The following is a 27,515-nucleotide window of genomic DNA, read 5'->3' as shown; positions in this document are numbered from 1 at the left end:
GCTCGCGACTGCTAAAAATTCATAACGATTTGCGAGAATTCGTCTTATCACGACAGCGAGATTATAGTTGAGAGTATGCAATATTGCTTGCCAGCTTCATACATCCCCATTATCGCTATAGAAATGTTAAATAAAATAAATACAATTTTTCACTCACCGATACGTGCAACAGCAGAGTTGTAGTACACAGCACATTGATCTGAAAACAAAATATTCAAATTATGTATATACATGTGTGTTTTATATATATGCATACATACACGAGGTTTTGAAAGTTTAGAAATAGTCAAATATCTTATAAAACAATGCAGAAAAAAAGTTTTTATTTACCTCACAGTTGTCCCGTTGTCGCCCGATGCCTCCCCGGGCCTCCTCCTCCTCTCTTGGTCCATGATAGCACTCACGACACTCGCGAAAACACGAATAATTACGATCGCCCGACACTTTACACGGCACTCCCGACCCGACGCGTGAGACACACGCGTATTTCGCGTACATCGCGCAATGAAAAAAAACAATAATCGCACGTCCGTTCGGCACTCGATAATCTCGCGGTCAAACTCGCGTGCAGCATATCAGCAATCTAACCTGTGATAACAAATAAAATACATACATATAATTAATAAATTAATAAATTAAGTATGTTATAAATAACACAATAACACAATAACACGGATACATTTTTTTTTTAATGTTGCAGAAACCTTTGTTTCTCGAAGATGTTCGCTTCTTCCATTGCAGTGATTTTTGCTTGGAGGATTTTATTTAAATAAAGCATACATAATAAAGCATACAAAAACAATGGATGGCAAACCAAAAAAATTACATTTTCTGGACAAGGCAAACTCGGAGATTGGAAGAAGACGATGTAGAAAGAGGATGATTAACAACGATACATGCAACTAGAAAGAGTGAAAGAGAATGAATGGAACTATTAAAAGTAGTGAAGTGGCAGTGAGATCAAATAAGGAAGATAGGATACACGAAAAGTGAGAGAGACAACGAAGAAATGAGGTGCGGCGCGCCGCAAAGTTAGAGACAAAGAAACGCAAAGTTTTAATAGAGCGAGATCACTGCAAGACGAGATAAACTGAAGGAAACAGTTTATAAATGGAGACGGATAAAAAAAAGAACGAGAGCAAGAAGCGCGATAAAAAAAGGACATATTTCTTCATAACTGAGCCTGAGAAACTGTGATAATAATAATCGTGTGACACGCGACAAACACGTCGAAACAACGAACGTAAAAAGAAAATTAAGAATAACTGAATAATACAGAAATAAATATACAGAGTAGAAAAGGGGAGAAAGAAGGAAACTAACCTCTGTGTGTCGGGAACTGTCCTCGGAGAAGCTTCGGAACATTATATAGTGTTTCGAAGCTTTTACGAGGACAGTAGAGGTTAGTTTTCTTCTTTCTCCCATTTTCTACTCTCTATATTTATTTCTGTACTATTCCGTTTTCTTTCATTTTCTTTTTACGTTCTTCGTTGTTTTTATTTGTCACAAAATCAAAAATTATGGGAAAAATAATTTTAAAAAATACCTGCGCTTCTCCATTAGACTCGCACGTTTCTTTATTATATCCACTACACTGCACGTTTCACTCGAGACTGAGTGAAGTGTGAAGTTTGAAGTGTGAAGCAATGGCGTGAAGCTCATCACCGCCGCAAGACTACGCAGCGTGTCGCCATCTGACGGCGAAACCTAACCTCACAGCCAAGAGTGAACCGAGCCCGGCGAAGAGCGAACCCAATATCTCTCTCTTTCTATCCTTCCCATTAAATAGGTGTGTCCCAAGCGTCCGCTACGCTGCACGTCTCGAAAAAGACTGATCCCCACCACGACTGCAAGACTCTGCGCAGCGGTGTCGCCAACTAATGACGAAACCTAACTTCACAGCCAAGAATGAACATCGATAGCGAGATGGCAGCGTGATGGAGAGAGAGAGAGAGAGAGAGAGGGAGAGGGAGAGAGAGAGAGAGAGAGAGAGAGAGAGAGAGAGAGAGAGAGAGAGAGAGAGAGAGAGAGAGAGATATGCGCGAGAGAGATATTCTAATGGAAGCGCAGATATTATGATCTAAAGATTCTATTTTTTGTTCGAATTTTTCGTTAAAGATTTTAATATTGAATTGTTATGCATTGCATTAATATATTTTGCACAATTAATTGTATGCAATACACTCACCGATATGATGTGCAGCAGCGGGCGCCGGGCTTCCTGGCTCTCTCTCTCTCTCTTTTGTTCGTACTGTAATATATTATATACAAATTATATTATATACATATATAATTATATATATTTATATATTATATAAATTTTGTTCGTACTTGTAGCGTCTTTTTGGCATTAACACAGTACACGCTAGCGAAAATACGATCACGCGCGCGTATTAATCAGTAAAATAATAATCGCACGACATTTTGAACGACACTCCCGACGTAAATACGTTAATCGTACGCGACTCTGTACGGCACTTTGTGCGGAACTCATCATCCCGGCATTAATTGTACGTGACTTTTCATACTTCGGCACTTCCGCTTTTAATCGTACGCATATTTTATGCGCTTTTGTTATTTACGACGCATATTTGAGAGAACAGCACGCGACAATTATAATTATACGAAGCTACGATCTACGATCCGCGGGACGCGACGCACGAAGTTGCAGTGATGCCAACTGTCTAATTAGAAAGTATCAGTCTTTCGCGATTAATCGATCATTGAAAAGATCGATTAATATAGAGGGCTTTACTCGACGTTCGAGGGCTTTAATTTTTATATATATATATATATATATATATATATATATATATAAAAAGAGAAATTATATATTATTATTTCGTCCGATTTTTCAGTTCAGAGTAGAGCAGGATAGCAAATCAGAAATATAATTGATAATTATAATCTCAAATGCAATTAGAAATAATCATATTTTAATTCGCATTTTTAGTTAACGCTTCATTATAATTACCACAATCTCTGAGAATGAAATGTATGCTCCACTTAACAATAATTGTAAATTAATATGTAATCAAGTTAGAAGTGATTGAATGAGAATAATTAGCAAAATTGCTATTGTAATATATACGTATAAGCATATATATGCATTACGTATGTCCATTTTATATCGTAAATTATGCCATATTAAATCGAATCGATTTACATGAAATTCATAAAAAATTATAAATCACATAAATACCTATCACAAAATAAAAAATTATGAGCATAATAAAAATGTATGGATTATCGGTGTAAAAAAAATGATTTAAAAAATGCCAATAAAATGCCAATTACGCAAACATGTCATATAATTTTTAATTAGGAAATTTGATTATGCATTCTTTTGTGCTTCATTAACATTATACTCGCACTGATATTTTCTTTTTAAAAATTTTTTGATCTTAAATAAAAATATTTTGAATCTATCAATATGGTATGACGAAGGAAATTTTCAAATGTATTTATTAATGCAAGATAAAGACATTTCATGTATACCTATATGAAATGAATTTTATTGTCGCGCTTGACGATAGCCATGAATATCCATCGTACAAAAATTTTTACATCTGCGCATAGTCATTGCCTTCGTTTGAAATGAAAATCCTGGCGTAGCGCCACTAAATTTACATGTTCAGCGCGTTGATGGTACGCTCTGAAAATGTATAACATAGAAGGTGGACGCTCCTGGATTATGCGAGGACTTGCATAAGTTATAACAGGATGGATTCTGGCGATTACATCGGCCGCGACTGACCTGAGCTCACTTTGCTGCAAGCAAATCCATTTAAAGTCGTCTCCATAGCAAACGCGGTCTTTTCCTAATCCCATGTCTTACTTCTTATTATTTCTACTTTTACAAACAACCTTCTTCTTCATGCGCAAAGTGCACATTTATGAGATGTTGTCTTTTAAATGAAAAATGAGATAGTTCTATAGCTTCGTTGAAACTTATTTGAAATAGTTTTAGTATTATTTTATTATCTATTTAATCAATATAGAATATTATACTAAGAACATAATAATCACACATACATAATTAATCTTATTTAATAAATTTCCTCTATTGTACTTTTTATATACAGGATGACTAAATATAGTAAAATATTGCTCAAATTAAATTACATTACTAAATACTACGGAAAGATGAAAAAGATATAATAACGAATAACACGACAATAACTTGCTAATTTTATTGAATCACTTCTTTACGAGAGGATATTCTCTTGACACTACATTACAGAATCGAACAACTGATAGAATGATACGATCAAATTTTCTACGGTCGATTGATACTTATAATTCCTTCAATAAAAAGAACTCGATCATACGGCTGAGTTACATTATCGATCAGATAATTTAATTAATTTTCCGGATAATAAAACTCTTTATTCGTTATTCGCAGGGAAGGCTGGAAATTTTTAGCCCCGAGATTTTGTCAAAAGATAGGATATATTTATCACACATGTATTGGTATAACATAATTTTTGCTCTTTCTATAAAGATATGTGGATTGGGACAGTTATCCCACCAAAATAATATTCGGATAACTGAAATATTTCTTCTAGTAGCGAAATATTACGAAATACAAACAGATCTCGTATAATTGAAATGCTCTCAGAATCGCGAAGACGAAAAGAAACGGATGTTTTCTTTTTCGTATTATGTAAATTACTTACTGCGCGGCTGTTAGATATCATCGTTACGTGAAAAAAAATCAAATCGCCGGTGTACCGCTCGTTTCCTCCTGGAGGGGCCATTAAATATTCATATCCTCGTAGGCGTGAACTTTAAAATTTTGTCATGAATGTCGAACTTTTCCTTCATCGCGCGTGCGTCACTAAACTTTTTCTCCGATTGAAATATCGTGAAATGTCGACAGTAGACGTCGATGAGTAGATAAATATGTGAAAGCATGAAATTATATTTAAACTTGTTCACATAAATAAATTGACATGTAATCAAAATGTGATTTTAAATAAAAGGTTTACAAAGAGTCACTGTATGATCCACTCCACAAGCAACTTTTTTTACTTGAGCTCCTACTGCTACCTGTTATGAGAAAACAACAAATTACTACACAATATACACAACTCCCATATATATTACAGATATACTATGCCCTTACATAGACTACAGATAATACTATGTTATATATAGATTACAGATAATACACTATGTTATATAGACTACAGATAATCCTATATTCTATTACTTTTTCCTTTTACTTATTTTGCTTGTAAAATATATAGATGTCCCACAGATTACATTTGATAATTAGGAAACACCAAAATGGATTAAAAAATTGAAATTATCTTTGGCATTTCTTTGTAATTTTTACAATTTTTTCTTTTATTATTTATTTATTAACTAAAACCTGATCGTCAATATCAAACTTTCATATTAATGTAATTTTAGTATACTCTTGTTACAAAATTGCTTTTTAACTTTGCTTTATTTATATGTATTATGACGATTAATCTGTGGAACATTGTGAAAATAATAATAGTAATATAAAGCAAGATACTACTCCTACTAAAATATGCAAATTTAATTATCAAAATTGTCATATTTATTGATAATAATAATTAATAACTATACCCTCAAAGGGAAAAATTGATCCTTCATGTGTCCTAATCCTAAAGATCCAAATTTATTGCCACCCCACATATATAAATCGCCTGAGTTGGTTAGTGCTGCTAATTGACTAATTCCACAATATATTTTTGTTACCTATGTATATAAAAATATAGACTTATAAACTTATAAAATATATATTATATAAAAAAGTTTCTGAATTTTATTAAATTTGTATTAAATTCGTATTACTTTAATTACCTTGATATCACGATTGTATATATTATTGCCAAATAATGCAGGAGGAATCATAGTTGGTTTAAATACTTTCTGCACTTGAGGACCAAGACCAAGTATACCATATCCCCATACATAGACATTACCAGCGTCTATAAAAAATGTAAATATATTAATAAGGCAAAGATATATTAACACATATATAAAACACAAAACAAATGAACTGACGTAAAACAACTTATATTAATATTTTAAATAAAATCTTAGTAAAAATTTTTAGTATTTTTAAGATGCAAATATAAATAATAGTGAGATTAAAATAAAATTGTAATTTATAATATCACATAAAGTATACATTAATACTTACTGTTTAAAATCATGCAAAAACATCCACCTGCTGCAATGTCTGTAATACGTCCTAATTCTTGATGTATATTTAGTTCTGTAGCAATATTTACTTGGTAACTATCTTCTTTGATTGGTAATTGTCCATATTCTGAATTACCCCAACCATAGACTTTCCCTTTATCTTAAACAGAAATATTTTTCATGCACATGTGTTTTGGTTATTTCAAATTATTTATATCAAAAATTCAGAAAAAATATAGTCTCGCATACCACTAAGAGCTAATACACAATCAGCAGTACAAGCAACTTTGATTATATGTTGTCCTGCCAGATCACCTTTAACTAAACTTGGTCGATGTTCATTTCGATAATGCGCAAGACCTGTTTGTCCATCAGCACCCCAGCCAAATGTATATACCTCACCTGTCTCTGTCAAGAGTATGCTATTATATAATATTAATGAGAAAAATATAGAAAGATTACAAATATGTAATTAATATTAAATCAAAATTTTACCTGTGATCTTGACCAGTTGCTACTGCAGTAATTTTATTTCCTCTAATATCTCCAGGTATATGATGAACAACCATACTTTTCTCATAATTCTCATTCAATATAATTGGCCTACCGCATTGACCATATGCATTATTACCCAATGTAAACAAGCCTTCTGTTGTTAATATTAACGAATGTGCTCTTCCAGCAGCCGTACTTATAATTTTTGTCGAAGCATTCTTTAATGGCAAATTTATTGGTCTTGGAATAAACACCATATTATTAGGAAATTTTTTGTCCATTTGATTATAACCTATTACAAGAAAACTAGATTATAATACAATTCTCAACATTAAAACCTGTTTTAAATATAGCAAAAATAACTTAATAATTTTAATAAAAGTAAAACAGTTCAATTCTTAATTACCAAGTTGTGAATCCGTATTTATCCCGGTTCCATAAACAATATTTTTATCAGACAAATGTACAGCATAAATTGTAAAACCATATCCACAAGCAATGTCTGTTACTTTATATCGTTCAGCAAAAGATAATCTTTTTGGCTTTGAGAGATATGAAGTTTGATTTCTTCGTAATGTTGTTGCTTCCCCAAGAGCTCCATGATCTGCAAGACCCCATACATAAACCCTGCGAGTATCCTCTTGACTGATTGGATATTGAAAAACTGTAAACAGTATAGATTTAATGTAATTTATCAATTGAATATTCAAAATACATATAATTCTCTATATTTTCTTACTTGGTAATGTTTCAGGTTTAGACTTTTGAGGTATAGATTTTTGACTGTTTGAAAGAGAGTATAAAGTTCTAGCTCTCTTTACGAGTTTCAAAGAATTTCTTCCTGTACCGAACATTATTTTTCCTACAATATCTCGAAACATATTTGAGTTTTAAATAGTTATTCTTATTCCTTTTCTTTCGTTATCGTTAGTTTCCACTAAAGTATCAAACCAGTTGCAAAACAGTTATATTCGATCAAATTGTTTTGCTACAGTTTGCTGCAGATCATATAAAAAAATAGCTATTTAAGGCTACAAATTTCTATACAATATTAGACTGTTTCTTCTTCTTTCTATGAATTTTCGCCCATCGACGAGGTCAACAACAACACATGTTTATTAATAGAGAAGCTTCTTTCTGTCTCTTTTGTCACTTCACTTCGCTCACCGGTATATACAAAGTGCAACTAACGCATTTGATATACAACTGACAATGAGATTAAATTAAATTAACGCTTAAACTGACGCTACAAATATTTGATCGATCAATCGGGATGGAGAAATCCTTATCTCTTTCGCTCTGATCAATCAAATGATTCAAATGATAGAAATGATTGAAAAATTCACGTGCCATAACAGTAGGAAGGAGGAATAAAAACACGGCCCACAGACGTAATAAAATACGGAGATGGAACATCAGCCACCGATATGCGCGCGCGTTCGACTTTAACCTTCAAGTGGCGCTGCGTCACGTGGTCGCGCGGCGGTCGGAATTCGGCGGCGCGGAGTGGGGGTGAGTGGTGGGGGGGTGCGCCGTGCGCCGCGCGCGCATCCCCCCACCACTCACCCCCACTCCGCGCCGCCGAATTCCGACCGCCGCGCGACCACGTGACGCAGCGCCACTTGAAGGTTAAAGTCGAACGCTCGCGCATATCGACACGCGCTCTCTCCCTCTCGCCGTAAGCTAATCGACGAATCACAGTCGACCATTCTCTAAAGTCCCTAGAACATATGGAGGCTAATTGCGGAATTTTCCAGCGCAACTTTGCGTAGAGAGTTTCCCTTCGTTGTCTTCTTCATCTTTATGGCGTATCGTAAGTGGTGTGGGTGACAACCAAATGTGATTGGTTGGCCACAGTAATATGGCGTTTTTATTTTTTTTTATCTTATCTAACTGAACCAAGTAAGTGAGAAACACGTTTGGTGAATAAATCGGATCTCACATTAATTTTGTTTTAAAAAGATATAAAAGTTATAAAATATTATAAAATAAAATGTCCATGCTACTAAATACATACAGATTCGCTTACAATAGGCTTGTTTTCTATTCCTGAACTGATGCAATAAGTTAGAATGAGACAATAAAGTATATTTTGTCTCACTCTAACTTATTGCACCAGTGTGCACAGTTCAGCCAGTGCAGGAATAGAAAACAAACCTTATATGGCATAGCACAATATATATATTACTATTATATATACAATATATATATATCATATTTATAAATATTATTTATGAATTTTTCCTTTTTTTGTGTGTGCTTTCATCACTATTTCAAATGTCGCGCTTCGATAAGCCACACCAATATGGCGCTTAGTGTTCCCCCCTTACGTCTGCTTGCCAGGCAAGGGGGGTATATCCTCCCTCCTGTTATTTCTTACCTCCATGCTCTGTACAAATGGCGACTTACGGTGAAACACGCTGTATCGTGTATAACCCGTAAAGGCTCGTGTCCGCTCCGTTTCTCCTCGACGTGGTGATAAAAAGCTGAGGCACCCGGTGCGGCAGACATATCCGGTTGACCTGACTAGACCGAGAAGGACGCGATCTCGTCGAGAGCGTGACGTATCCTGCGGATAAATCGTCCGGATAATAAATAACGTACTAATAATGGGAAACGTGATAGCCGCTTCCGCGCCTCTTCCGCCTCCGCCGCCTTACAGTCCGCCACCGGGGTCCGGATTGATGCCGAATTTAGGGAAACAGGACGCGTCCACGGACGTGTTCGCTCCCGCCGAGACGGCCGCTCAGGTCGAGAACCCGGGTACAATCGAGGACCTGCACAAGAAGTGCAAAGGTATCTCGTCAAAGTGCACGTCACGATCCTAGATCGCTTTCCCCTCAGGCGGACCCTTTCCGTGTTTTTCCATTTTATCACAGAAAACTTTTTGCAATTTTCTAGATTGGTTTCTTTACGAATAACTAACATATATATAATTCTGCTTACTTGGATAGCTTTCTGCGTTGTCCCTCTCTGTACTTGAATGCAAGAGATAAATATAATCCTCATATTTATTATGTTATCTCTATTTAGTTATTTTAATTATTTTCTTTCATTTTCTATTATTTATATTTCTTATTTTTTATTTTTTACCCCCCTTCATCTATTTACCTATATCTCTTTATTAATGGTCCAATACATATTTGCATAATTATATAATGACAAGGAAAGTAAAAAAATAAAATAGTTTAAAAGAAATTCTAATCAAAGAATAATTAATATAGGGTTCAATATGATTATATGATATAATACAAGTCTATTATTCTGCAATGTAGAAGATAATTTTTTCAAATTATTTGGTTACATTGTACTTTCTGATTAGTTTGCCATTTTAATGTACTATAATTTATATATACATATATATATAATATATAATAATTGACTACATTTATATATTTATTTTGCAGATATATTTCCCATTAATTTTGAGGGAGCAAAATTGGTTGTCAATAAGGGATTAAGCAACCATTTCCATATTTCACACACTATTAACATGAGTTCTGTAATACAGTCTGGCTACAGGTAAATAATTGTGGATATACTCATTTACATTTGATAATTTTTATTTGTTTTACAACAAATTTATCATGATACTTAACTAATTTTTCAGATTTGGCGCGACTTATGTCGGTACAAAACAAATTTCACCTACAGAGGCATATCCTGTATTGTTGGGGGATATCGATCCAAGTGGAAATCTTAATGCCAATATTCTTCATCAGCTTGGTGCAAGACTGAAAGGAAAGTTGGCAGCGCAAGTGCAGAGAAATAAATTCACGGCTATGCAAATGACAGCTGATTATCGAGGTGATGCGTATACCTGCTCGTTAACATTAGGCAATCCAGACTTTTTTAATTGCTCTGGTAAGTTGACAACAGTGAAAAATATTATCAAGTGCATGCATTATCTATATTAAATATTAATTTATTTTCAGGTGTACTTGTTTTACATTATCTACAAAACTTGACACCGTCACTCGCATTGGGTGGTGAACTTGCATATCAGCGTGGACCTGGTTTACCAGGTGGACAAATCGCATTATTGTCCGCTGCAGGAAGATATACACACGGTGACTCCACATTTAGTGGTAGCATTAGTAAGTAGTCCTCACTTTCTCGATAAATACATTAATTACGTGATCTCTCTCTCTCTCTCTCTCTCTCTCTCTCTCTCTCTCTCTCTCTCTCTCTCTCTCTCTCATTGCATAACGTAAATCATTATTTTCTTAAGGTCCATCTGCTTGCCATCTTTGTTTTCACCAACGAGCTAGTCCACAATTACAAGTGGGCGTGGAGTTAGAGATCAATGCGCGAATGCAAGAATCGACGGCGACAATCGCCTATCAAGTCGATTTACCTAAAGCGGATTTAGTGTTTAAAGGTATGTTGGTGCTCAAAATTACTCTGCACAATCATATCCGATTCTTTAACCTCTATTTCATTTATCACGTGTTACAGGTAGTGTAGATACAACTTGGACGGTAGGGGCAGTCCTAGAAAAGAGGCTACAACCATTACCATTCTCATTTGCGCTTAGCGGTATGCTCAATCACAGCAAGCAGCAATTCAGACTGGGTTGCGGCCTAATCATCGGTTAAAAACGACGCTTGGTCATGCGATTTGCAAAGATGCAGATCCAAAGTAAATCGGGAACTCCGCTATTTTGTGCAGTCGGACAGTCGTGCAATCTTAAGATCCACGATTCCTTTCCGATTTCAACGAATATCTGGCATGTCACGTTCTTCGTTAAAACTATATAACTCATGTGTTAAGCGATCGTGTTGGTTTAATTAAAATCTATACAGATTCTCGGATGGAATTTCTCGTTTTAATACACTGTCTATTTTTTTTTATTTCTGTCTACAACAATTTGTCATTGGAATATTGATAATACAGATTTAAAAAATTGAGATAAAAGATAATACGTTGTAAATATCCTATATGTTTTGTGGAGGATTCACGTCCACGTCCAATATAATTCAAATATATTTTCGTGAATATAAAATATCCTGTTTAACACAAAAAATGGATTTTTTAAAGATGCATTTATGTGTATCGACATACATATTCTAAACAATTACTAAATTCAGTCAGAGTATATCAATTTCTGTTGAATATCAAAACTTTCGCAATCAACTTGCAACAGCTATATGAGTAAAGGATGTATTGGACAAAAATATTGAAACAAAAATGTCGAATAACGATTGATTACAAATTTTTGTTAAATTTATTATGGCAATATTAATGTTGTAGACACTCAATAATTGTGAAGATGTAGGAACATTTATTTCAAAGCAGTGGAGTCACTTCCCTAAATTCATTATGAAATATTATTTACAAACGTACTGATAAACTTTTTAGATTTTTCTTACTGATATCAGATAAAGTATATAGACATGTCCTATATTCATGAATCCTACTATGCAATTTTAGCATTTACTCAAATAGTAATTTTCTTTATGTCACGAAGGTACAATGCATTTATTATGTGAAGGCAATTTTTTGTATTTCGCTTGTATAAATTGATGAATGTGTGTGTTCATTAATTTTCCATTTTAGCAATCCGCAACTTATAAGATGATGAAAAGTTCATGAATATTTGTGTTCATATATTTTAATCTGTTGAGACTCTATTACCGAAAAAATTGTAAATAATTGTCACAAAAAATATGATAAACTATCATGTGCCACGCAATGTAATGACGGTAATGGAATAACTGTACATACATTGAGGCAATGCCTGCTTTGTGTCTCGATGATTCGGTCCACACATAATTTACTATAAATGAACGAAAATGTAAAACATCTTTAAGAAATATTCATAAATCAAAATATTCTCCTCCTGCAACATATACACTCGTAGATCGAAATGCGCGTAATTTTTTGCACGAGATATCATCAATTGATTAGCAAAGTTTGTTGCAATAGGTGGACAATATTCTTGCGTTAATTACCTCTGATGTAAAATCCATCCTTAATGTTACAATAGCACACGCGGAGAGACCTACGTCGTTTACTTTAATCTGCTTGTACACAATTTTCTTGTAAGTACGACAGAATAAAGTTGTATATTGTTGAACAAAACCAGCGTGTGAAGTAAAAGGATTTATATATGTTATATTTTATGTTATAAGAAAAAAGATATGTTTCTAAAGGCCAAACTGTATCGTGTGCTTTATACTTCTTGGGCGGATAGATCGGGTTCCTGAGATCAGAGCGAGCAATTGCGTGTTTACTTCCCGGAGAAAACAATAAGCAATTAGCGCGGGGATCATTAAAAGTTCGAGGTGAGTCTCGTGTATGGTGCGCTTGTAATTGTAAAGCGGTCAAACTCGCAAATGTATCGAGGCTGGCTCGCAAATGTCGCAATGCTTTTAACTCTTGTCAAGCGTTAAAAATACATACATATCGATACTAATCGATATTTTTTCTTTAGAAGTAGAGTTTGAAATAATAATAATTTTACATAACTAGGAAAAAAATATTAATATTTTACTTGACGTAACTAGGAGAAAAAAAGAATTTCTCCTGCAATGATAAATTTATGAAAAGAAAGCTAAAGTAATTTTTATCATTTAGATGTCTATTATATTTATTATCAATTTATACTAATTAAATCATTTATAACAAATAATATTAAATCATTCATTTTTGTATGTATGTTAAGAAGTATATATTTACTTTAAAATATGCTTTAACACAAGTTAGTTTATATAAGAATTGGCTCTATTGGCCGAATTTAAAAATCACATTTATTTATTAAATACTGAGCCGATAAAAATATTTCTTAATTTTTATATAAGAAATATTAAATTAATTGCAATTAATTGATAAACTCAAGTTATTAAGTGTGTTAAACGGATTTTCTTCTCTTTAATGACTACGTATACGACGAGAAATTGAATGTAACGTTTATGTACCGAAGGATTACGATCGCTCGAGGTGATTTGAATGCTTTACTATGTGCATACGAGCATTGTGTGATCCCCCCCGTTTATAAAACAAATGCACGAGAGATTTCGATAAATTAAATCTTCTATCGTATGTATAAAAAAAAATAATCTCTTTTTACAGAAATGACAATTCTTGAAAGTTTAATGCGTGCAAAATATTTTGATGATAAAAAAAAAATCTCGGTTAAACCGTTCGCATATACACACGTGTGCTAGTAATAATCAATTGGATGAATGAATGAATGAATGAACGAATGAATGATCGATCGATTGTAGGAACGGACGAATGAATGGACAAGCTTGTCCTTGACAGCCGAGTATCTGTAACCTGGCACTCTCTCGAAACAGTCGCTCACAACAGCCGCTTGCTTATATACTTGCCCCAACTTTGCCGACTCTGTAACCTGTAAATAATCTTTCCTCTCCCATTATATATTACCGTAAGTCCTCATTATATGTACAGTGTTTCTCCGCTTTTTATTTATTATTCGAAATGTTTAAAGTTTCATAGACACAGCCCCAGAAAGAAATTGGATATTATTCTCTCTCTAACCTCTTTCTCTAACCTCATTATTTATGTTTGATAAAAAGCAGATAAAAATTATATCAAATCGTATAACAATTTATATAAATTACATGACAATATAAATATTTTTAGACATCGTAAATATGATACATAAATCGCACACTGTATACATTTTGTGCAAATTTCTAACATATTTATTAAATTAATTATTTCTGTATTCTGTACGTATTATTATTTATATAAATATGCTTCAACACATTTTTTTTAAAAGATATTATCTGTTAATAAATATTCTCTCTATATTTTTTAAATCATAATTAATTTAAAAATTCTTGAAGTTATGTTAGAAATTTATATATAGCATGCCAAAACTCCATAAATATATAAATAAATAATACATGATATGTTGCGCGAATTTAACATGTCAAGATATTTATGCATCATAATTCAAACTTTTTTGTTTGACAATTCGATATGTGTTAAAAACAAGATTAAAAATAAGATAAATCAGTTTGTACAATGTTAAATCAATCGATAAAAATTAAATTTAGAAGTTTCGTATTCTAAAAAATTAAATTAAAATTATTTAACCAATAGTCATGATGCACGAATATCTATAGATAGACGATGCGTATATTTTTTCAACATATCTAAATTGGTGCAAATTCACGGCATTCATGACGTCAGAATATATCTGTGAAATTGGCAACGTTCTACGTCATAATATAACTAGACATTGCATGCTTCGCGTACTTATACTCCGAATGTAATTTCATGTCGCACGTCCTACTCACTTCTTATTATATCTATGGATAGAGAAATTTTTTGTGTATAGTGCAAAATAATCTATTATTGTTTTGATCATAGGTCATATATACTTGCGCAACGATGGATCGTCTGGATTTCGAAGAGAGAAAAGTAAGATTCAAACATAATTTTTGATACATAAAACTTTTTTTGAACTCAGCTTCTTTCTCTGTGCTGTCACATATATTTGCCGAGTAAATCTTTTGTCTCTTGTACTTCTTTATTTTACCGTAATGTCCGAAAACATTTTCGCGATACATATATTTATTTAGCATTTTAAAAGAAACGGCATTTATTTCAGAAAGAGAATTTAAAAAGGAAAATATTCTTTTTTATATAAATATATATATTTATTGTCGAATACGATAAGTTGTGTTATAACAAATATGTTTGCATGTGTCTAAATATCAATATAAACATTGTCATGTTGTGAAAAAAAATGTTTAGGATCAAGAGTTCGGTTAGGTAAATCGATGGTTAAAATTAGCAGGGTGGTCAATAGCATAAAATTAATAACATTCATAGACATGAATGTTTGATTTTGGCCACCCTGCTAATTTTAACTTAGTGAAATTGGTTTCTTTCATACATTTTGTGTATCGAACGTCACGTAAATAATATATATGTATATAAACCCCTCTCACGATTTCTATTATATCTATGACATATGGACAATTTTTTATATAGTACAAAGTAATCTATTACTGTCTCAATCACAGGTCATATACTTTCGGAGTGATGGTCTATCTAGACGTCGAAAGGATGAGAGACAGAGCGCAAGGTAAGAAATCGTTTTTTAAACGTAACACACAAAATAAACACCGACAGAGAATTCAAAGTTCACGCGTCGAATTTCAAACCGTAATATCAAAAGTTACAAATTTGAATTGGCAATATTAATCACGATCGATCCAAGAGAGCGTCATTAATTCTCTTTGTAAGCTGCAAAGCGCGCGCGAGCGCGGTTAATAAAAGTGCAATAAAATTACATTCCGGAACGAAGCATAAATTCCAGCGAGTCACAAAACTGTGGCGGCGGGAAAGAAGCCGGCTAACTCGCCCGGTTACAAGGAAAGGGTACAAAAGGGGTGGTCACTAGCCGCTCCCCCCCTTCACGCCTTTGTCACTGATAAGAAAACCGCGCAGGACGGCGGCGGAGGAAGAGGGGGAGGTAGATGAGTATAGAAATTGCGCGATAATAATCCACCGCGTGCGCGCGCGATTTTACTTCCCCCCGATTCGCGCTCCCCCACCCGGCCATCGCTCCGACTTAGGCATCAACCCTCCCCTCCCCAGGAGTCACTTCGCTCGCGGCCGCGGTTAGTATCAGTTGCTCTCGTTTCCTCCTCACTTTTCCCTCTCTCTCTCTCACACACACACATACACTTCCCCCCTCTTTCTCTCTCTCTTTCTCCTCTCGCCACTTCCCTCTCTCTTTCTTTGTCTTACTCTCCGGTCTTTATATCCATCCTCACTCCCACTTAACCCCTCTCGTCGTCGATCGTCCACGTTCTCGCGCGTTCTCGTTCGTTTTCGTGGCATCCTCGTCTTGCCTGCGTCCATTCGAGCGCCAACGAAACTTGCAACGTCTCGGCCGGAGGATTGCAATTGCTCGCTCGTTTTCCGTCTTTCTCGCGCCTGCTCCCCTTCTTTCTCTTTCCCTCTTTTGCTGTCTTTCTCTCTCTCTCTCTCTCTCTTCCTCCGTTTGCTCTATGTACATAATATACACGAGCCTCGCTCCCGATCATAGAGCACAGTGGCGCGGGCTCTCGTTATAGCCAAGCAAAAGTCGCCGGGATCTTAATTTTCGTCTAGTCGCCGATCGGTGTACACACACATAACCATAGATCGCTCCCCCTAACCTTACGGGTACGCGCGGAAAACGCGATAGAATCAACGCGCGGTGATTCTTCAAAGGTGAAACCTGTTGCGTCGTCGTCAAAGTCGCGCGGCCACCCTCGCCGAAGTAAAGTGTGACCAGAATCTTCCTCTCTTCTTACGGATAGTGCAAATTCCAGATCGGCGCCTGCAAAACAAGGGAGGAACGACGAGGGATTAAGAAAGATAAACATATATTGGAGAAGAGTACACGCACTCGAGAAGAGAAAACAGGAGTAATCGCGGGATGAAGAGAAGGAGAAGCGACGAGGATGGCAAACCAGCAGCCAAATATCGACATCGGGAATACTGTGAGTACCACCATTTTTATTTCCGCTATTTCGCAGACAGACAGAGAGAGAGAACGGGAAGGAGGAGAGACGAGATTTTATTTTGAGCTTGTGCAATCGCGACTTGACATACGATCTCACGTTCAAGACGTAACGGATGCTTCAGGATGCGAGGATGTCGAGGAGAAAATTACATATACACGGTGTGTCTCACTAAAACGCTTAACTAGGCCGATGGTCCGCGAGTCACTGGAGGCCAGGGACCGGTCGTGGGGGATGTATATACGTTGGATATCAGAGTGATAACGCCGCCCCTAGTTTCTCGCGATAACGCTCGCCGGTATAACACGCACATGCTGTGGTGCAGTCGCCGCGCCGGTTGCATTCAGCACCCGTCGCGAGCGTCCTTCCGGCATCATCCGCGCGGCGATAAAAAAAGTTCGTGCAAATATAATATCCACACTGAGAGAATTTTCTCTTGGAATTTACCCGGAAAATCATGGTAATCGTGGGACAATATGGTATGGAAAGAATTTTATGAGAATTTCTCTGATTAATATTTATCAGTTTGATTAATTTTACCATGCAGTTTAGTAAAATTAATCAAACATGTTTTATATTTTATTGTGATAAATATTAATCAGAGAAATTCTCATAAAATTCTTTCCATACCATATTGTCCCACGATTACCATAATTTTCCGGGTAAATTCTAAGAGAAAATTATCTATGTGCAAAAATGCGTCGTTTATTCACGTTACAATCATATTTGAGTTGAAATTGAAGATAATTATGAAGCATATTATTTTCAACGATACAAAACAGTGGAAAATAATTCTGATATCTCAAAATAATCTATTTCTCCTGTATAATATTTAAAGACATCTCATGTTAAAATATAATGAATATTATACAGAGTGAATGAATTATTTTGAGATATGAGAATTATTTTTCACTATTTTGTATTCTTGGAAATAAAATGATACGCTTTGTAATTATATTGAGTTTCTAGCCGAACATGATTGTAACGTGAAAACGATGCATTTATGTATGTTTATACACGGAAAGAATTTTCTTTTAAAATTTACCCTAAAAATCGTGGTAATCGTGGGACAATATGGTATGGAAAGAATTTTATGAGAATTTCTCTAATTAATATTTATCACAAAAATAATATCTATCACAATAAAATATAAAACATGTTTGATTAATTTTATTAAACTGCATAGTAAAATTAATCACACATGTTTTATATTTTAACGTGTAGATATTATTATTTTTATTGTGATAAATATTAATCAGAGAAATTCTCATAAAATTCTTTCCATACCATATTGTCCCACGATTACCATAATTTTCCGGGTAAATTCTAAGAGAAAATTATCTATGTGCAAAAATGCGTCGTTTATTCACGTTACAATCATATTTGAGTTGAAATTGAAGATAATTATGAAGCATATTATTTTCAACGATACAAAACAGTGGAAAATAATTCTGATATCTCAAAATAATCTATTTCTCCTGTATAATATTTAAAGACATCTCATGTTAAAATATAATGAATATTATACAGAGTGAATGAATTATTTTGAGATATGAGAATTATTTTTCACTATTTTGTATTCTTGGAAATAAAATGATACGCTTTGTAATTATATTGAGTTTCTAGCCGAACATGATTGTAACGTGAAAATGATGCATTTATGTATGTTTATACACGGAAAGAATTTTCTTTTAAAATTTACCCTAAAAATCGTGGTAATCGTGGAACAATATGGTATGGAAAGAATTTTATGAGAATTTCTCTAATTAATATTTATCACAAAAATAATATCTATCACAATAAAATATAAAACATGTTTGATTAATTTTATTAAACTGCATAGTAAAATTAATCAAACATGTTTTATATTTTAACGTGTAGATATTATTATTTTTATTGTGATAAATATTAATCAGAGAAATTCTCATAAAATTCTTTCCATACCATATTGTCCCACGATTACCATGATTTTCAGGGTAAATTCTAAGAGAAAATTCTCTCTGTATATAAACTATTGTGGTCATTTCGAGATGAGTAAAATACGCTCCTAAAGTACCGGCCTACATTTTTGTTTTACACCCTGTATTCAAAATTTCTGCACAAGTTAAATTCCTTAATAGCACTTAACCCCGGAATGTCAATAATAATTTTATTGTTGACATTCCGCTACATAGCTCGGTATTATAAACATTATTCGAGATTCATATAGATATTTCGGATCATAATTTAGAATTGAGACCAAGCACTTTTTCAACATTGATAATTCAACTGCTTTAATTCACAAAAGACAAAAACTATCAGTAAATTGCATATGTGTAAGCTCTTTTTCAGCTATTTTGAAATAACATCTAGAGATGGGAAATCACCAATTTTTTAACTTTTATTTATTTGCTATTTAATTAATCTATTTAATAAAATATACATATGTGTAATTAAAAAGAATTTTTTTAGATCTCTGAAATAAAATACGCTCTTCCTCTCAGATTACAAATAATCTGAAATCTTAATTTTTTAAAGATATTCTACTATCTTTTCTATTTATATATTTAAAGTCGATTTCATAAATATCTGTATATTCCACATAATGTATGCTTATTATAATTATTACAATTCGATATTATTGGCACGAGTTATGATTTATGATCTCTTTCTCTCTTACTCTCTCTCTCGTGTCTTTAGATAATTTTAGCATGATACTTGTTGAATATTTTTTGTGATGCTGTAATGCAATGATAACAGTTTATGATAAACGACTGCATTTAGCTGCGGTTTGTAATGAATAATTATTATTGAATGCTCTCGACTTTCGATCAAAACCACATGATAATCATTAATAAAGATAATAAACCGCAGTTCTAGAGATAATGTGTTTGATGCTGCTGATTATAAGCTACAATAATTCGATTGTCCTATATATATATAATAGGAAAAATATTTAATATATTACGTCAAAGTATTTGCTTATATTTATTTAATGCAATAAGTTATCAACATATCGACGTTACATAAACGTTCGTACAAAATATTTACGTGTAGGAAAACGCAGTTGATATTTATCTATATTTTATGAAAAATGTAATACTCCATACACAAATAAACTCTGCCTCATTTATTCTCACTCTCGTTTCGTTGCTCAGAACGAATAAACAACTCTGTCGACAAAAAATGTCGACATTATTTTGTTAGAGCAACGGTATGACGGGCGATTCTATTATACTTATTTCGCAAGTACAAGTGCATCGCTAGCACCTATAACGGTCACTTTGGCCATTCCTTCGAGTAGTTGAATTTTATCGGCTCGATCTCGTCAGGGTCGCGCCATTATTTCTATTTAAACACTTACTCGCTGCGTCACATGTCTCCTGAGTCACTCACAGTGCGTGTCATTTTGTGACGTTCAAAGACGAACCGCCGATCGCTTTTCGATTCGTATAGGACTCGTTTATCGTTCGCGAAAAACATCTTCCTCGTCTCGCTTATTTATATCGGGTGTCTACTCCCTGGTAAAATCGGGAAAACCGAAGATTGTTATTAGAGATTTTTTTTACTTTGAAAAATCCGGAAATTTTCTCATGGAATTTCATTGAGAATCGGGGAATTTTTTCAAAATCCTGTCTTTGATCATTTTACTCTTATTTAGTATACTTAAACATATGTCTACATACGTATGTTTGGATTATTTAAATAAAATAGTATTTCTTAAAACGTTTGTAATAAATTATTTTTTGTTATATATTTTTATTTTATATTTTTGCATATATTTTTAGTATTTAGATATATTGCACTTTATTATTGTCTAAATTAATTTTACGATTAATAAATCGACATTGAATGCCAGAGAAACTGCATTCTCGATAACTTTCTTTGTAATCATATGAATAGAAAATATTAGAAAACGCATATAATTAAAAAGACTTATTTTAAAAAGCTGCATTAGAAATGCATTTAGAAATTCTTCCCGGATTTTTTAAACGAAAATGTATACCTGATGAAGGGTCAGGAATTCTCCAGGAATTTTTTTACAAGATTTGAGTCACCCTGTAGACTAATCCGATTCGCTGACTCAAAAAAGAAAACAAATATAACGTAAAAAATACATAAAAGCTAAAATTTTCTTACGATTGTTTTTCGATGTGCAAAAATAACATGCGCATGCAAAAGATATTTCCGCAAACTCTTGCAAACATCGCGAAGCACATTGACAAAACAAGTTTTCTTTAATTTTCATGATATATTTTAGTTTAATTAAATTATAATAATTTTTTATGTGGATTTCTGTTTAACAAAGCAATTCGGATATTAATGAACGGAAAAATTATTTTGCGTTGGTCAGTTGTCATGTCGGGATCCTATGAATCACGTGTGCGTCTAATACAAATCGACTGCTTTGCTTTTAATACCATAATATAATGAGATAAACTTTGGCCCCCGTTTATTCTCGGCCTTAACAAAATCGCCGTAACATCGATATCGATATACTTTCGTTGTTTCGTCAATACTTGTTGTTTCGTTAATTTGTGGTTTATATGCTTATCTGTGTCAGACATTTTGACACTGGCCGAAAATTCAAAGGACGCTTATTAAGAAATCATTTTTTTGTACACGATTAACCAAGCGATTAACCTATCGATCTCCGCAAACATTGCCGAGTTCAATAAATATAATATTTTATTTGAAGAGAAAAAGAAAGAGAGAGAGAGAGGAGTAAAGATCTCGAAAAAGATCTTATCGCGTTGAGTCAGGCGATTTTGTATATATGTTCCATTTCGTAACTATCTTTACGTAAATATGTCGAAAGAGCAAAATGTCAAGTCCGTCCAATACGAGATGTTTTTACAGTTTTGGTCAGATAATAAAAGTACACAAAAAAGTATTTTTTCGTACAAGAATCTGATTCAATTTTTATTACAAGTTTTTTTTAACGCTTTCGCTATAATTGTATTCGCGTGTGAAATAAAGAAAATATCTTTCAAAATTTTGCACACAAAATAAGAAATATAATAATTCAAAATGTAATTTGAGAAGCTGAATATTTTCGAGCTAATGGATTTTTTTAGATTTTAGATTATTCAGACTTATTGTTAAAACCGTCGTAATAACCGTTGAAATGTTCAAGAATGTAAATGTGCGCTGTTTTAACATGACGTTTTAGAACATCATTGGCATAAAATCAAGCAGCTGTCACAAGAAATCGGCCATACTTTACTTTTGCATTTTGAAAAGTCAGAAACATACATAAAATATTACAAATGAAATATTAATCAGTCAACGATTTGTTTTTATTAATAAGATATTTGACACAGATTAACTGTCAAAATACATAATAATTTAATATTATATATTTTGTATATATATAAATTTAGTTTGATAATTATATTTATCTGAAGTTTGTGTGATTTCGATTTTTCTTATACAATTGATGAATGTGCTAGTTTTATAATAATCCTAAATAAATGACGAATAATCTTACATCGCATATGTTTATCAGTTTCCAGTTTAGAATTTGCAGATTAATCATCTATATTCGATATAAACTAATTATCTCACTAAAATCATTGAAAATGATTCAATCGCGATATGTTTCAATTATATATAAAATTATATTTAATATTTAATATATATAATAAATTTCTTGATTTTTTTGCGTTTTACAGTGTATAAAAAAATAGAAAATATATAGTCAATTATTAAAAAAAATGTGAGTAGGCACAAAGATGATTTCTTAATTGGAAACTCAAACTCAAATAATCAACAATTTTGGGACGATCAATATTTATGCGACCGATCTCAACATTTAGTGTTTAAATAATCCGAGTATAAATAATTTGAGCTTGAAAGAACGTGAAATTTTCGGAGGAATCGTGTACGAAGCTTTCCCGGCGCCGGAAAATTTAGAGACGATCGTAATCGTTATCTTTGTCTACCAAGTAGCCTTCGTCGAAGGCCTGAATATTCGCCATACAGTCGAGTACTTGTGCCTGAGTCGGGTTAAACGACGAGGTCACGATGGCGCACAAAAGTCACGGTTCATGTAAACCGATGTACATTAAATCATCGTCATCTTTATATCGATAGTAGTCGTTGCCGTCATCTTTCGCCACATCTTTGTCCTCGTTCCTCGGATCGCACTTATGCAGAGTAAACAATATGACTTAAAAAAAAAAAAAGATTAGTAATAGACGTACTGTAATCTCTAAAGAATCCTTCTGCACCAAAAATTATTTAATATATTATGTAATAGATATATTAAATAACATTCATATATTTAATATAATTTAACTAATAATTTATTTAATATTAACTTTTATATATAATATATTTAATACATATTATATAATATATTAAATAATAATGTAGGATATTTAAGATGACTTATCTAAGTAAGGCAAAGGAAATAATCCGGGTCGATCGAGTGTTATGTGGTTTAGGTTGCATATTGAAGTTATGATTTTTTGTGCTGATTGCATGGGCCATAATTAACATTGCTCGATAACGGAGCACAGTGCATTCCTCGTCGTAGCCGCTATTTGAGTGAGTTTATGATTCTCCTCGGGATCATTCTTCGTCCTCTCTTAGCTTGCGCGATGCTGATTAGTTGCTACACATGTTTGATAAAACGCGACTAGAGAGATCTTAAAATAATACTTTGAAAATAGAGAGATCTTTATTCCGATTGTTATCACAAACGGGGATGACTTTAAGGTCATGTAATACGGAAAAAAGAAAAATGGAGAAACGCGGATGTAATGCAGACCACATCCGTATATGGTAAACAACCGGCAACCGCGGAATGTCGTTGATGAAATTTATAGTGTAATGTATCTTCGAATCTGTCAGAAATAATTGAAATATTTCCAGCACATTAATAAAATTATTAGCACTGTTCTTTTTTATAGGGTACTTATGTTACATATATAATATATATTATATATATATATACACATTAATTTTATTTAATGTACATATATATATATGTATACTTTAAATAAAATAAATGTACATTTTTTCCACACATTATAATTTTTACGTAATTCTACGAAAAAGAGAAAGTAGTCACTAAAAATATTAATTAGCAAAATAAGCACATTATTAATCTTCAGAGTTACTTAACAACTGATTCAGTTACTTTTGACATAAACAGCATTTCTTCTCGCGATAACAATTTTTTATCAACGATAAAATTCCTCTCTCGCTAGACAACATCATTAACCCGGATGAAGTAAATGTGCGCTTCTGTGTTCTTGCTCCTTATCATCGCGGATATTTTATCATCTTCTTCCCCTTCCCCTCTTTCCCCCATCGAGTTGTGACACTTGCAATTTCGCACGTATCATATGTCACGGAACGGATAATACAAACGTATCTCTCGTAATTACCGAATAACCGATACGCGTTTCTATCTTAATTACTGAACGAGAAAGCGAGTTATCGTCATGTCAAGTTATTAAAATATCGCGAGGCGTGAAAATAAAAATTGATCTAATAATATTATATCTTCGATTGTGCCTAGTCGCACAACATGATTCACGTTATTCACATTATCGATAATCCTTCGTCTGCCTGCATTCCCTCGCGTAGACACTCACACATACATATATATGTACGTACACACGGTTAAAAATTAATTTGCATTAACAATGGCAAGACTCCGCGAAATATATGCGCGTACATTTTTACATTTTTTATAAATAAATAACTAATATATTTGCCATGCATTTTTCACATTTTTCGTAAATAACATATTATTAAGGAAATGTTTGAAGATCTTTTCATTTACGAATTGATTATATGAGACACTATTTGAGTTACGTAATAATATTTAATTTTATTATATATTTATATATAATATGTAATCTATATAAATATATACATATATAAATGAAGGATCCAAGTCCATCCATTATCGGACATTTTCTACCCACGAACATACATAGTTTCTTACATCATAGTTCAATGGTCATAGTATGCGACAATATCGGGAACTATCGTAATTCCTCCAAATTTCATGCTTTTCCTATCTCCGCTAATAAGAAATAAATTTTTGCTTTGACATTATCATTGCTGTATGATATTATATATTTTATGATATATAATATTTAATCAATGACGTTATTGTATTGTCGTCTTATCATGTTTCTATTTTAATTAAATTTTATTCATGGATGATTCACGGAAAATGCAGAAATATACAATCTTCCTGATTATTGCGATGGTAGAACAATATTACAAATAACTTTCTCAAAGTCTTGAAAATTACATAATATAATAATTTTAATATAATAATAAACTAAAAATAATATAATAATTAATTAAAAATAATATAATTAATTAAAAATAATATAAAAATTAATTGTATAATAATTTTTCATTTATAAAGAAGAGCCTTACGGCAATGAATAAGATCATTTAATCGCGTTATCGGAATTGACATTATCGCGATTATATATCGAGGCATCGGATCATGGAGATGGTAAGGTGATAGGAAAGATGGGTTTATGGAAAGATGGTATGTTATGGATTCTCCAAAATGGCCGCTATACTAACAGTGGAAGGCGAATGGTCCGTTATATGAGGAATCAAGCTCTTCCTACTAGTTCGCTCCGCCTTCATTTAAATTTGCTAACCGACTCTCATCTCGCGATCCCAGTTGATTAATTGACAAGCATTGTGCGAGATTTTGTTTGTCACACCGTTCTCCTACAAATTACGTTACATGAAACGCATTGAGCTATTACGATCTGAAATTACAATTTATTATCTGATTAAAATTCAAATTTATAACAAAATCTAATCTTATAATCATTCCATAAAATTATCTCCGCCAATTAAAGCATAGTATACTTTTATGATAACGTTTGATAAAATTATACGAATTATCTTCTACATATATGTATATATATATTATTAATTCAATAATTAAATTAATATATATTATATATATTATATTTATATATATTTAATATTAAATTAAGTTTTATTGTATATATATATATATATATATATGTATATTGCATTTATATTATTAATGTAATAAATTAATAATCAATTTTTTTCTCTTAAATATTATTATTACTTCGGAACTTATTTTGATTAAAAAATATACATTAGCAAGTTTTTAAATGCAGATAATTGTAATGTCGCGCTGATGGCATTTTGGTGGCGCGATATATGTATTGTAGTTTCGAAAGAAAAGACCACCACATAATGATCCATACCGTGCATATCTTCGGAATTTAAGCATGAAAACGTTTTCGTCCCATGGTTACGGGACAAACATTTCTTTCTGACATATTTCTCAGCTCCTCTCTCTCTTATCGTGCGACCGTAATTTATGCTTGCCGCCTACCCTACGAGACGCTATTGCACTTACATCGGAGAATTTATAACAATGGGTAGTTGGCGCCTGTATAATGGAGACTAAAAGATAAATGCCATTTTTACACAGGATCCTAGACGCATATTTTTGAAAAGAAAAAAAATTTGTAGAGAGAAAGAAGATTAGTTTTTCAAAGAAACCTCTTCAGGGGCAAATGTCGCGCTATAATTCCTCTTTTGTTTAGGTTTGGGAAATTACGGAAAACATTTTTTCCATTGTTATGCGTCTCTCTTAAAAAAAAATCAGCAATAGAACAAAGAAATCTTCGGGTTATTCTAACATCGACTCCAATTATACACTTTTACATGTTAAATATCTATTTCTTCATAATGTTCTGTATTTTTTAACTTCAATTTTTTAAAGTGACTAAGTTTCTTACGTCTCTTTTTGAAGCTTGGGAAAATACAACTATGTCATTATGCTAAAATAACAACTTCATAAAAATATAGAGACAAAGAGATTGACGTTTTATGAGAAGTTAATTATTATTTTGACAGCTCCCGCCGGGAATCGCTAGTCGCGTCATTTAGTTCAAGGAATCGATTTACCATATGGAAATTCGACGACACACGTTACTCCTTGTGTTACGTAAAGGCAGCTAATATAGTTGAACCTCGCCGATAAATGGCTAGTCGGGAATAACCCATGCAAACCTATTTTACCATTCATATTTTAATGACACTGCTAGTTATATGACTGTTGCAACAAAAAAATTATAAACAATAGTACGCGATATAAAAATACGTATAATTAATTAAATGTGAAAAAATTAAAATATAAGTAAAAGAAAATCAGAAAAAATAAAAAATGTCTAATATTAAATTTTATAAAGTATAAAAATATATAGCTCTAGATCAGGATAGTTCGAGATATGATTATATCCAGAATTGAAGAGAATTTATTCTCAGACCTAGTCTATTTGAAACAGGTAGCTTTTATGTATTATGTATTATTTCAAGGCTATG

At 32.8% G+C, this 27,515-nt stretch overlaps 3 protein-coding genes across 5 annotated transcripts in view; 2 read left to right on the top strand and 1 right to left on the bottom strand.

Moving 5' to 3' along the window:
* Positions 1–3,978: 3,978 nt before the first annotated feature.
* LOC145938624 (RCC1-like G exchanging factor-like protein) lies at positions 3,979–8,123 on the bottom strand. The gene is made up of 8 exons (XM_083042382.1): positions 7,418–8,123; positions 7,085–7,342; positions 6,679–6,970; positions 6,433–6,605; positions 6,182–6,343; positions 5,839–5,966; positions 5,602–5,733; positions 3,979–5,052 (listed from the first exon to the last, which is right to left on the bottom strand). The coding sequence occupies exons 1-8, from the start codon at positions 7,557–7,559 to the stop codon at positions 4,975–4,977; spliced, it is 1,365 nt and encodes a 454-aa protein (XP_082898508.1). The 5' UTR covers positions 7,560–8,123; the 3' UTR covers positions 3,979–4,974.
* Positions 8,124–9,257: 1,134 nt separating this feature from the next.
* LOC145938555 (mitochondrial import receptor subunit TOM40 homolog 1) lies at positions 9,258–13,204 on the top strand. The gene is made up of 6 exons (XM_083042271.1): positions 9,258–9,474; positions 10,086–10,200; positions 10,289–10,542; positions 10,614–10,775; positions 10,910–11,059; positions 11,137–13,204. Exons 1-6 carry the CDS (start codon positions 9,288–9,290, stop codon positions 11,274–11,276), a joined length of 1,008 nt encoding a protein of 335 aa, XP_082898397.1. The 5' UTR covers positions 9,258–9,287; the 3' UTR covers positions 11,277–13,204.
* Positions 13,205–16,222: 3,018 nt separating this feature from the next.
* LOC145938824 (uncharacterized) overlaps positions 16,223–27,515 on the top strand; it is a 70,409-nt gene continuing 59,116 nt past the window's right edge. For 2 of the 3 annotated variants that reach the window (XM_083042612.1, XM_083042611.1), the window contains exon 1: positions 16,228–17,153. In XM_083042612.1, the coding sequence (XP_082898738.1) occupies positions 17,090–17,153 (64 nt within the window). In that variant the 5' untranslated portion in view covers positions 16,228–17,089. Of the gene's footprint in view, positions 17,154–27,515 lie in introns of all 3 variants that reach the window. The other variant, XM_083042613.1, reaches the window with a different exon arrangement.

The sequence above is a fragment of the Prenolepis imparis genome, unplaced genomic scaffold (genome assembly GCF_030444845.1).
Source record: "Prenolepis imparis isolate NDT839.2.m4 unplaced genomic scaffold, iyPreImpa1.0 SCAF_7, whole genome shotgun sequence".
In the NCBI taxonomy this organism is placed as follows: domain Eukaryota; kingdom Metazoa; phylum Arthropoda; class Insecta; order Hymenoptera; family Formicidae; genus Prenolepis; species Prenolepis imparis.
Note: the sequence above shows the minus strand (reverse complement) of the source record. Positions and strands in the feature narration are given on the sequence as shown.